This window comes from Peromyscus leucopus, chromosome 4 (assembly GCF_004664715.2).
Source record: "Peromyscus leucopus breed LL Stock chromosome 4, UCI_PerLeu_2.1, whole genome shotgun sequence".
NCBI classification, from domain to species: Eukaryota; Metazoa; Chordata; class Mammalia; order Rodentia; family Cricetidae; genus Peromyscus; species Peromyscus leucopus.
The window spans coordinates 147,564,363-147,576,349 of record NC_051066.1 but is presented as its reverse complement, the minus strand read 5'-3'; the positions used below and the strand labels follow the sequence as shown (position 1 = coordinate 147,576,349).

Below are 11,987 nucleotides of genomic sequence, written 5' to 3'. Positions count from 1 at the left end.
GTTTCTAAACAAGAAGGCAAGTCTTCCATCTTGTCTCAGGAGACTAATGGCGTCACCAGCGTTCCCCACAGCCTACTGCTAGTGCAGCTGTCTGACACTCCTGTCAGAGTTTTCTGTACTAAAATACTGGGTTTTCTTTTTTGTTGGACTCCATGGCATACATTCAGTAAGGAAACCAACACTCTTTCTTGTTTTTCCAACAGTGATTGCTATCACCGTTCAATTATTGTAATGCTTCCCCCTTTAAAATGCCTCTGCACTTCACCTTGCCTTCCGGATACATCCCTAAGCTCATTCCACTACACACACAGTCTACTTGAAATGCTACAGCTAACAAACCACCACAACCATGGAGGTCTTGTCTTTCCAGAATAAACTAATTGTAGAAGCATGTACCCATGTCTCTCTTAGATAAATATAGATACCATGTCCATGTTTATAGTTATATAGCTCAGAGCTACTTTTGGACATTGATATGCCCCAGTTATTTTTTTTTCCAGAGTTGAGGTTTCAATCAAGAGCCTCATATGTGATAGGCAACTGGTCTACCACACAACCACATCTTTAACCTCTCCGTTTAGTCTTTAAACTTTCTACCTTGGGTTTCCTTGTGTTCAGTTCTTCCTATGTTGTTCTACACATATGAATGCTCCTTTGTGTGTACATGAGAAACTATGTCAAACTCAATGTCAAACAAGTAGCTTTATGAGCTTCTGTGTGATAGCAGGCTAAACAATGTCACGATGAAAAAAGCACCACTACACTGTGACTGGGAAAACTTGATCAGGCCCTGGCTACTTCAGAGCATGACAAAAAGTCCCTTCCCAACTCGACTCCAGATTTCATTTGAAAATGAAAGGAGTGCATTTTAACTAAAGGTCAACCATTCATCATCATCTATACTCAGAAGGTTGATAAATATTTGCTGAGGGTTATAACAGGAAAACATTGCGTCCTTGCACTAAATCCCTGGGAACATTACCAATGTCCCCAACAGCGCAGAGGGGAGGAAGTTGACATTTAGAGATAATAAAAAAGGGGGGGGGGTCAGTGTCTTTTGTAGCTTCAGCCACATCAGTGGTACACCCAGTTAAAGAATATATAAATGAGCACCTCAGTTCAGTTCTCAGTGAAGGCCCTTCTTGACAAGATGAAGTCCTTAGTCTTCATCCTTTCTCTGCTCCTCATTCTGGAAAGACAGGCAGCTGTGGTTGGACAATATGGTGAGTATGAATATGGTGGCTAGGGGGAAAGCCACTCAGGGAGAGTGTCCTTAAGGGTGCTCTGGGAGTGAGCAGATTCTTCCATAGGGTGATCTTTTGGATGAGACTTAAATCTTCTCTACCCAAACCCAAATCCCTTGTGGGAACATCAACAGTTTTATGAGGAAATTTTGGGGATAAGACTTGGAAGGAACTATGCAGATAATATAACAAACATTCTTACTATAAATTTCCAGGTGGAATAAAAGGTGGCTTCACAAAAGGCGGCTTCACGAAAGGTGGCTTCACGAAAGGTGGCTTCACGAAAGGTGGCTTCACAAAGGGTGGCTTCACAAAGGGTGGCTTCACGAGTAGCTCTTCAGGATTTATGAAAGGTCATGTCAGTTATGGGCTCAAAGGAGGAAGCGAGGATGCAGCTCAAGAAAGTGCTTTCTTGCAAACAAAACAACAAGCATACAGCAAGGGTGGTAGCATGCAACAGGTGCAACAGGCACGTCTATCACAAGAACACACAGGTGTGAAGGGGGCCGCACTTTGTCGTAAAGGACAAACATCCCAAATAAAATCCCAGGAATCCCAAATAAAATCCTTTGGACAAGCGAAATCCCTTGGGTCTCAAGTGAAGTCCTATGGACAAATGAAATCCTATGGACAAGTGAAATCCCAACAATCTCAAGTGAAATCCTATGGACAAATGAAGTCTCAAAATGCTCAACTGAAATCTTATGGCCAGCTAAAATCCCAAGATGCCCAACTAAAATCCTATGGTCAACTAAAATCCTTTGGTGAAGATGCCCAACTGAAATCTTATGCCCAACAAAAATCCCAAGTAGCCCAACAAGCCTTTAGCCAAGCAAAATCCCAAAGTGGCCAACTAAAATCCTTTGGCCAACTAAAATCCCAAAGTGGCCAACTAAAATCCTTTGGCCAACTAAAATCCCAAAGTGGCCAACTAAAATCCTTTGGCCAAACAAAATCCCTAAAAGGTTTTTCTCAACAAACTCAGCAGAAAGGATTTGCTATGGGTGGAGGGCTATCGCAAGTGCGTAAACAATATGATGATGATACATCTGTACAACAAAAGTCTAGCCAACAGGTAAAAACAGAGCAAGATTTATCCCAATTTGGACAACAACGCCAATTTGGACAAGAACGCTCACAATCCTATAAAGGATATCTTGAACAATACCAAAAGAAATCACAAGACAACTATCAACAAAGAAGAAATTTTAATGGAGGTGGCTATTTTACAAAGGGAGGAGAAGGCCTATATACTCAACTTAAGAGCTAATATAGTCATTAACCAACTAAAGACCAAGGTCAATATCGAGGTATGTTTCTACCAAATAGGAGAGATATTTATCCAAGTGTTTATGTATGGTATATAAGGAAGCCCTGGGTCCATTATGGGATTGATACCCATTGGTTCCTATCAGTAGAAGCATTATGTTACAAACTTTTAGAAATATGATGAGCGTGTCCTGGTAAATGAGCATGTGGTATGATAGAGGCAGAGCAAGCTACCCAGGTTAACAATGGGTCCTGAACTCCTACATTAAGGGAGTATTTCTCAATGGTTTTTTTAAACATAGAGTTTATATTACTAAATATGTACCACCTATGCAATCGTATTTAACATCTATGATGTAATCTTATTTTTTCTTACACTTTGGCTTGGTTAAAATTGGTTTCTTGCTTTTATTGGTATAAGATATTATTGCAGATGATCTCTTTCTCCATACCAGTAAGTGTTCTTGAGTCCCTATTACCTCCGTTTTCCATCATAAACCATGGGGTTAAGGATTAGCTGTCTTTTCCATCAGATGGAAGGTACGATTACAAAGATCTGTTTGGGGCAGACACTGTCTTCAATTGTGTGCCCAGTGATGAACCTGTTAGAGTCCAATGGGCAGTCCCAGGCTTGTGGGCATGTTAGTGGCCCTGGTTAAACCCAGCTGGTCAGAAAACAAAACAAAAAGATATGACTGTGAGGAGACTTGTAGGGAGGAGTGGGAGTAATTAGGATAAGTGAAAGGTAGGAGAGGGTGAAATTGGCCGTAATCAGAATGCACTATAGATGTGCGTGAGATTCTCAAAAAATAAAGTTAGTAAACAGTTGTTTCATTTTTCTTTTTAAATCTGTGCTTGGGACGCAGGACACATTCAAATGTGAGTACAAGGTAGTAAGCGTCCACAAGTTGCTGCTGGACATTTGCAACACTGGGAGTGAAGCCTGAGCCCTAGCAGAGAGACAATATTCACCGCTTTGTTTGCATTAAGAAAGGGAGAGCCACAAAAACTGTGCACACACTTGGGGTCCATTGGAGTCATTAGTGGCCAGGCACCTTAGTTTGTAGAGGCTGGTTCTGGGAGAATTGGAAGAGGCAGACACCTGTTCATCTACACCTCAACATCTGACTGCTCTTGTTTACCCCTTCTCCCTCCAGGACTCACCTCACCAGAGTCAAGTCTATGGAACCTTCCAGATGCCGCCTGCAATGTGGTCCCAGGTCTCTGGTTCATGGACAACCCTCTACTCACATTCGCTTTTCTGTAGGACACCTAACCCTGGAGCTTCCTCAAACACTTGCTTTCCAATAAAAATATAACTTTCTGCATCATCTGCTTTTGTTTACTGACATCTGATTGCTGCCACTGTCTGGGTTTGGGACCATTCTTGATGGGCAGTTTCAAAAGGAAGAGACAATTGTGTAGCATTGGGGAAAATAGCAATGAAATCCCCGTTTGTAGATGTCTGGGTTACAGAAGAGGTGCCAGTCACCCCGTGAGCCACCTAAAGTCAACTTTACAATCCCTCTCAACTCTTTTTCTAGTCTGTCTTTAGAAACTGACAACCAGATTTAACATAGAAACAGATTTTTTTTCGGGCTGGAGAGATGGTTTAGCCATTAAAGGCTCAACTTACAACCAAAAATATAAGAAACATATCAATTTTCAATTAAATTTTTCTCTCTGGCTGTAAGCCCACCATTTACATATGGAAAAGTTTCCTCTTTCTGTTTTTAACTTCATAAAATTGAGTAAGGCTTTCACACTCCTCTTGTGGTCCCACAGGCAGGAATTGGACTGACAGGTTACTTACTAATACACTTGATACTTACGGAAAAAGTAGAAGGACTCTGAGTGTTGTTTAATGAGACTTGCCCCTGTTAGCACAGCCACAGAGAAATATGTGCAGGTCCCAGAGACACTTTCACTTTTATTCTGGAAGGTTTAGTCACTTCATTAGGTACAGAGAGAAGAAGGAAGTTCTCCTTTGCTATAGATTCAAAGGGTTTGGGTACCATCACTGGATAGAAACATAAGAATTCTTCCAAAGTCTTACAGCAGAATGGATATAGGGAGTTAACCTGTAACAAGGGAACAATGCCTCACTTACACACCATAGGCTATCAAATAAAAAGCCTGGTGCCAGGGATGGGTTATGTCTTTTTGAGTTGTTGGCCACTGGGATCCTACCGCTAACATTACAAGCTACCGCCATTGCTCCTAGTTATCCTTACCATAAAGTTATGGTAAGACTTTACCACCGAAGACACCACATACCTGAGTCATAGGACACAGAGAAATCAAGCTGATACTGACCTGGAAGCTTCATCCTACTGGCTAGCTTTCACAGTGCTGAAAGATACTATGCATTCTTACTAGGGAGGAAAAGTCATCATCAACACTGTTACCCAGCTGTGAACCCTATAAACTAGAATAACACAATGGACCTTGTAAGATATGCCCACTAGGGTAATAGTGGTACCCAGGTTATGGGAGTAACCAGCCAACCATTTTCTGATTGGACTTTAGTCCCACTCCACAAGATGGAACTGATGCCTGGTACTATTGAATGCATCCAAAAGCTGTGGAACATACATACCGATCCTGCATTTGTTCCATAATTTTATTCTGAAAGTACATTACTCACATATTTTCACAATCTGTAAATGGAAAATAATGTTGTCCAGAATCAACCAGATCATAACTACCATTGACTATGTAAGTGATAGTAAATAGTACAAAGTTTAGAGAGCACGTTGTTAAAAGGTAGATAATTTAGGGGTAAAATAAATAAATTTTCACATGTGAGAAAAACGAGTACTAGCCAGAGCTGGGGCTGGGAGTAACTCAGCTGATAAAATCTTACAAAGCCTGAAAGAGCTGAAGGTCAGTCTGCACACAGTGCATACACCTGCAATACCAGCATTTAGGAAGTAGAGGTAAGCTGACCAGGTCAAAGTCACCCTCACCTCAGCTATGTGGTAGATTCTAGGCCAGCCTCAGGACATTAGTCAAGCTTCTCTAACAGAACAGAAAGAATGAATGTGGTGAGGGAAGAGAGAGGGGGAGGGAGGGAAGAAGGGGAGGAAGAGGAGGAGGAGGGAGAGAGAGAGAGAGAGAGAGAGAGAGAGAGAGAGAGAGAGAGAGAGAGAGAATCTTCTAGTCTGTGATCTGAGTAGTCTAACAGTGGCTATCTCCTGCTATGGTACTGGAACCCAACAGGATTACTGAAGAGCTGCTAGTCTTCAGCCTATGTTGAAATCCCAAAGAAGTGGGTTCTAATACTGGTGAAGGAGGCCTCAGCGATTGGATTAATGGACTTGCCAGCGAGAGTGAGGACAAGCAAGCAAAAAGCAAAAGCTTCCTTCTTCCATATCCTTTTATGTGGGCTGCCACCAGATGGTGTGGACCAGATTTAGAATGAATCTTTCCACAACACATGATCCAATCAAGAAAATGCCACAAGCATGCCCAGCTGTTTGAGTTTTAGTTGATTTGTAGGAGACCAGCTGGGAGACCGTCTTCCACATTTTACCCCAGGGTACTCTTGAGGAGAGAGGGATAAGAGATTTAGATAGAAGGATAAAGGGGAGAGAAACAGAAACACAGGATAGCCTCGGGAGGGCCTAGATCCTTATCCACTGGTCCCTTCTGTCTCTTCTAAAGGGCTATTTATAGAAATGCCAAGGGGGGGAACAAAAGACCTCCCCCAATTACCCAGAAACCTTGCACATGGTCAAACAATCCTCTAATGTAGCTCTGCTGGGTAAAGCAAGCTCAGATTTTATTAGAAAACTTTTGTGGGCCTCCACATTGATTCCAGATGTAGTCTAGTTTGACAACCAAGATTAGCCATCATACTCAGAAACAGAAGTGTGTGTGTGTGTGTGTGTGTGTGTGTGTGTGTGTGTGTGTGTGTACATATATGTGTGTTATCAGGAACCAAAGTTAGATTATTATAGTTTGAATTGGCAGTCCCCCCACAGATATCTGTTTAATGTTATTACCCAGTAATGATATTTGCAAATAAAACCTTTAGAACTTAAAGCTAGGTGGATAGGGAGATGGTGAGGATATGGGAGGAATTAGGGGAGGGAAAAAACAAGCAAAATACATTGCATGAAAAAAATTAACTAAAAATTAAAAATAAATAAATAAATAAATAAATAAAACCATGACAGACATAAGGTCATACAGACATAAAGTCATACAGGAGTAGTGTGACCTTCAATTTGATTTATTGCTAGTACCCTCTTTTTCTGGAATTGTGTCTTACCGTTTTGCCTAGACCATCCTAGAACTTGTGATGCTCCCACCCTCAACCTCATTAAAGCCCCGGATGACCAGGTATGGGCAACCAGACCCAACTGCTGGTGTCCTTCTGAAAAGAATTCCTTGAGAGCTGAGGTGCCTTACATGCGTGTGGACCTGAGTTTAGTCCCCAGCACGCATGTCAAACTCTCAAGCATAGCAGTGCTTATTTGCAATCCCAGTGCTGTGGAGGCTAAGGCAGGCAGGTCCCTGAGGACTGCTAAGCAGCCAGTCTAGCCTGGTTGGCAAGCTTCAGGTAGTGAAAAAGCCTGTCTCAAAGGGAGAAGATGGCCTTTATGAGTAACAGCTGGGGTTGTCCTCTGGCTCCCACATTCATGCACAAGCAGCCACTCACACATGCATAACTCTTGCAACTGTGCACCAAAAACGAATGCCTTGAGAAATGTGATGCACTTACCAAGAATCCACACAAAGAGGAGAGATTGGAATGATGCCTTTAAAGTCTTTCTGGCTCCAGTTTATTTCACTTAATAGTCTCCATTTCCACCTATTTCCAGCAAATGACATAATTTCATTCTTGACATACAAATAAAATCCTATTGTGTACATGTACCAGATTTCATCCATTCATCTGATGGGGGAAGGGCACCGAGGCTCTTCCCTATCCTGGCTTTCGTGATAAATTATCTCCAAGCAGTAAACATGGGTGTGCTCTCCGGCAGGATGGCTCTGATTCCTTTGTGTCTCTATCCAGACATGGCAGAACTAGAGCAATATATTAGTTCCCCTTTTGGGTTTTGGGGACCCTTCATACTGACTTCCACAGGGCTGCACCAGTTTACACTCGTACCAGCAATGCCTGAGGAATCCTCCTCCCCTGTATCCACACTAGCATTTCATCTCAGTTGTTTTCTTCATAATAGCTATCGTGACAGCGGGGGGGGGGGGGGAGGCAGATAATGAGCATGGACATTTCTGTGATTTTAGCTATATTGAATCATTTTTCAAATATATCTTTAAAATGTGTTCATATATTAGTCACCTGTGTTTCTTCACTATCACTGGATTCATTTGCTAACATTTTTATTAGATTAGCTTTAATGATTAGTTTTATTGTTCATTAAATATTCCAGATATAAACCCTCTGTCCCATGTATAGGTGGCAATGGGTATTATACACGTGTTAAAGTACACCAGAATATACATGTGTTCTAGGCAAACACCACTCTAGATTTTTATTTAAAACATTTTACTCTTTTTTACATTTATTTTTAAACATAAAAATGTGAATTTATTATTAAATACTTTTATTTTTCTAAATGTACAGCCCATTGAACCTGTCTATACATCTTCGCCAGTGGCTAGGCCTTCTCCACACTTTGTGCTTCTGATGTAAGTTACTGGGGTTCAGTGTCTTGAAGCAGTTTGATAAGTCCTTTACTAAGGAGCTCTTGAAGGGCTTCCTGCCCAGGGAACCCCAAATCTCAGTCTCCCAGAGACCAGAGCAGAGTGATAAGCTTCTAGTTGGGACCTTTCTTACAGAGTTCTGTCACGCTGGACTAGGTTTCTGAGAACATACAGACTTAGGACTTGGGCTCCTTGTTAGCTTTGCCCCGGGATTTGTTACTTCCTTGGCCAGCTCTCTGGCATCTTTTTCTTGCCCTCCTTGGGCAGTACGATGACACTCTGAGAACACTGGTGCCCACTGTGGTCCCAGCAAGAGGCAGTAAGAGCCCGAGGTGTCTGGTGGCTGCAGGGGAAGAGCGTCGTCCAGAGGTAACAGACGCGTGTATCACAGGATCCACATAGGAACTCACAGACGGCGGCAGCACAAACGAGACCCGCGTGGGTTCAAACCAGACAAAATCCCTGTGCTGAGAAGGGAAGTGGGCATCGTGTCCCACCCCAACCAAGAAGCTATTTGGAATTGACACCTGCCAGGTAAGGGAAATCAGTTCTCTCTGTAGAAGGAAATCTGGAAGAATCATTGTATCTAGGGAAAACATTAGAACGAAACAGTTGTTTCTGAAAGTATTTAGACCTTCAAGAAGTCATTGTAGAAAACAGTGATTGTTTTCTGTGATTTATGGGGTTGCTTTGCTGAAGGAGCTTTACAGCTTTTACATGACTTTAGCCACAAGATGGTCCTGACACACCTGGAATGTCTTGCATAACTGAGTACTACAAACAGTGGACAATAAGGACTGAAATTGAAGGGTGAGGTGCTCCTTCAAGAAACATACAGATTAGATCAGGGGCTTTGGTATGAGTAACTTGTTTTACCCAAAAAACAACTTTTGTATAACAATCAATAAATATGCTTCTGCATGGCTGTTCAGGGTTCACTCCACAGACATCATTTCTCTGCTGCCCGCAAGGCCTTACTTCATCTTGGAGTGGCCCTCTTTCTTTGATCTTCCCGAGGGACTCAGATACCAACATCCCTCCAGTGGAGTCTCACTGGGTATATCAGCCACACTCCAGGGTAGGCCCATGCCCAGGGGCAGTGGGCCAACACAAAATGGATTCATGGTTTTTGTTCCTCTCTTCATTTGTTTATTGTTGGTGGTGCACTTTGGGTTTGCTTTAGTATTTTTTTATCTTATTAAAATTAATAAGATAAAAAGTTTTTGTTTGCTTTGATCTTCAGTTTTTGTTTTCTGTTTTGTTGTTCCTGTGTTGTGTTGTTTTGTTTTGAGAGAGGGAGAGAATGAAAGACCCTAACCCTTCAGGCTTACACCCCCAAGCCCCAGGAAATAAGGAAATAAAAAGAAAACTAGTTCCAAGGGCCACCTGACTTAGCCATTATTCAACCTGTAACAATGTAACAAAGTAACAATGTAAAAAGATTTCTGTTAAGAGATGTGCTCAACTGTGACTGGGATAGTTGCAGGTGTTCCAGGAAGGACCACTGTGACCTTTGTGTAAACTCCACTCCCGCCTTGATACCTCCCCTTGAGGTTTCAAGAAGAATGTACATGCAGACATGACTGTACCCACTCTGTGATCAGACCATGATCTTGTGAAACGAAATTGTATGGGAATTGTAATCTTACGGCTTTGTGGGGTTTTCCTTTAAAAGCCCCCATGGGGCTGCAGTAAGATGCGGCTCTTGCTCTTAGGAGCAGAGTTTGCCCGTCTGTACAGTCACTTCAATAAAAACCTCGTGCTGTTGCATCAACTCTGGAGTCTGGGTTCTTGGGGCGCACCCTGGAGAAGGTAGTATTCTGGGTCTGGGGTCTATCAAGAGAACATGAAGTTGAGTGGGTAGGGAGGTGGGGGAGGATCAGGGAAGAGTTGAGGGAGAAGAAATAATATCATCAAAGTATATTATATGAAAAATTTAAATAAAGGGAAAAAGAAACTTGAAGACACTGAGAGAGGAACAACTTGTCTACCAGGGGGACAGACAGCTTTCCTGGTCAAATCTACCAAACACTGGGAACCTCACCATGTGTTTCTACATTTGTGATCGTTGCAATTAACTTCCTTTACTTAAAACATCTTAACACAACCTAAATTGAAAGCAAAGCATACTGACACAATGTGAACCAAAACAGTCAAAAACGAAGAAGAAATGATAGCTATCAAACTGCTGTGCCCATTGTAAGCATCTAACCACTGCAAAGAAAAGAGAAAGCAGTGTAAAGAGAGAGAGAGAGAGAGAGAGAGAGAGAGAGAGAGAGAGAGAGAGAGAGAGAGAGAGAGAAGTCATACTCAAGTGTTCAAACCAGGCTCATTTGTTATTTAAGAAGACTGTCTGCAAAGATGAAATCTGCTTTTTGAATCTAGGAGAGATAAAAGGGGCTGGAAAGATGGCTTGAGTTGGTAAAGCGTTTGCTGCCCAAACCGTGAGAATCTGAGTTCAGATCCCTGACACACATAAAAAGCTGGCCATGACAGCGCTGGGGAGGAGAGACAGGAGGGTCCCTGGGCCTCACTCGCCACGCATCTACCCAAATAAATGAGCTCCAGGTTCAATGAGAGATCCTGACTCAAAATAAAAGGTGGCAGAGCAACTGAAGAAATCCCCACCATCAACTGCTGGCCTCCACATGCATGTGTACAAATGTGCATGTGTACCAACACACACACACACACACACACACACACACACACACACACGGGGTGGGGGTGGGGGAGAGGATAACAGCAGTGACATCCTTGATAGCCACCAGGAGAGTAATTTAAGAGCATAATGAAAGAAAAATCTCACATGTGAGATTTGCAGGAGATGAGCAGAGGGCTGAGAGCACCTTCAGTGGGAACATGACCAACAGGGTTGAAATAATGTTTGCACACCAGCCGTTTATGCATCTCCTTTGTGGGTTTTTTAAATTCTTTGACAGTTTCATGCATCTATATAATGAATTTCAACCCCACCCCCACTTCCACCCCCACCACCACCCCCGTTCTTCTCTCTCCTCTCCCCTTCTCCCAACAAGTCTGCCTCCTACTTTAATGTCTTGTTTTTGTGTATGGCCAGTGAGTTTCCTGTCTGAGTGTGGGTGGGGGCTAGTCACTGACCAAGGACAACTCTTCATTGTCTGCAACACCACAGAAAATCACATCCCCTCCCCAAAAGTCATTAACTGCCAAGAGTCCCTCCCTACTTACGATAAAATGTTGAGGGGCACTCATTTATAAACCTTATCTCTTTGGGTTGTATCCATTCGTTGTTTCATTTGTACATGAGAAACTCATGTAGTGCCCCCAAAGTCAGGTCTGGGCATAACTAGTGGCACGATCCACCATCCCCCCCCACTCCCTCTTCTGCCCCACCCCACCCCTGACAACAGCTATAGGCAGCCTCTCATTGGTGGCCTGGGTTTTTTGTGTGTTTTGTTTTTGTTTTTAAGTTTTGCCATGTTTGTTTTGCTGCGGTGGATAGGTGAATGGGAATCTTACTTCCGTTCTTTGCATTTCTCACGTCACACTATACCTGCAAAGCTCCCATGTGGCTGCACAGGCAGTTTTCTTCTTTTCTTGGGCTATTTCCCAGGACTTCATTGTACAGGCGCAATGTAACCATGCCCCACTGTCTGGGCATTTAGTTTACTTCCACTCTTCTGCGGTTATAAATGATGTGTCAACCAACACATTTCCTTGAGTTCCATGGTTTGGCTTAGATCACGGTACTAGTCTGGAATTCCCACTATATGCCTATGTTTCCCTCAGTATCAGGACAAGATCATCAGCCCA

The 11,987-nt window shown here is 42.7% G+C and overlaps 1 protein-coding gene across 1 annotated transcript; it reads left to right on the top strand.

Annotated features, from left to right (window-relative positions):
* Positions 1–1,085: 1,085 nt before the first annotated feature.
* On the top strand, positions 1,086–3,839 carry Semg1 (semenogelin 1). Its single transcript, XM_028868622.2, has 3 exons — positions 1,086–1,223; positions 1,532–2,554; positions 3,671–3,839. The coding sequence occupies exons 1-2, from the start codon at positions 1,106–1,108 to the stop codon at positions 2,512–2,514; spliced, it is 1,101 nt and encodes a 366-aa protein (XP_028724455.2). The 5' UTR covers positions 1,086–1,105; the 3' UTR covers positions 2,515–2,554; positions 3,671–3,839.
* Positions 3,840–11,987: the final 8,148 nt, after the last annotated feature.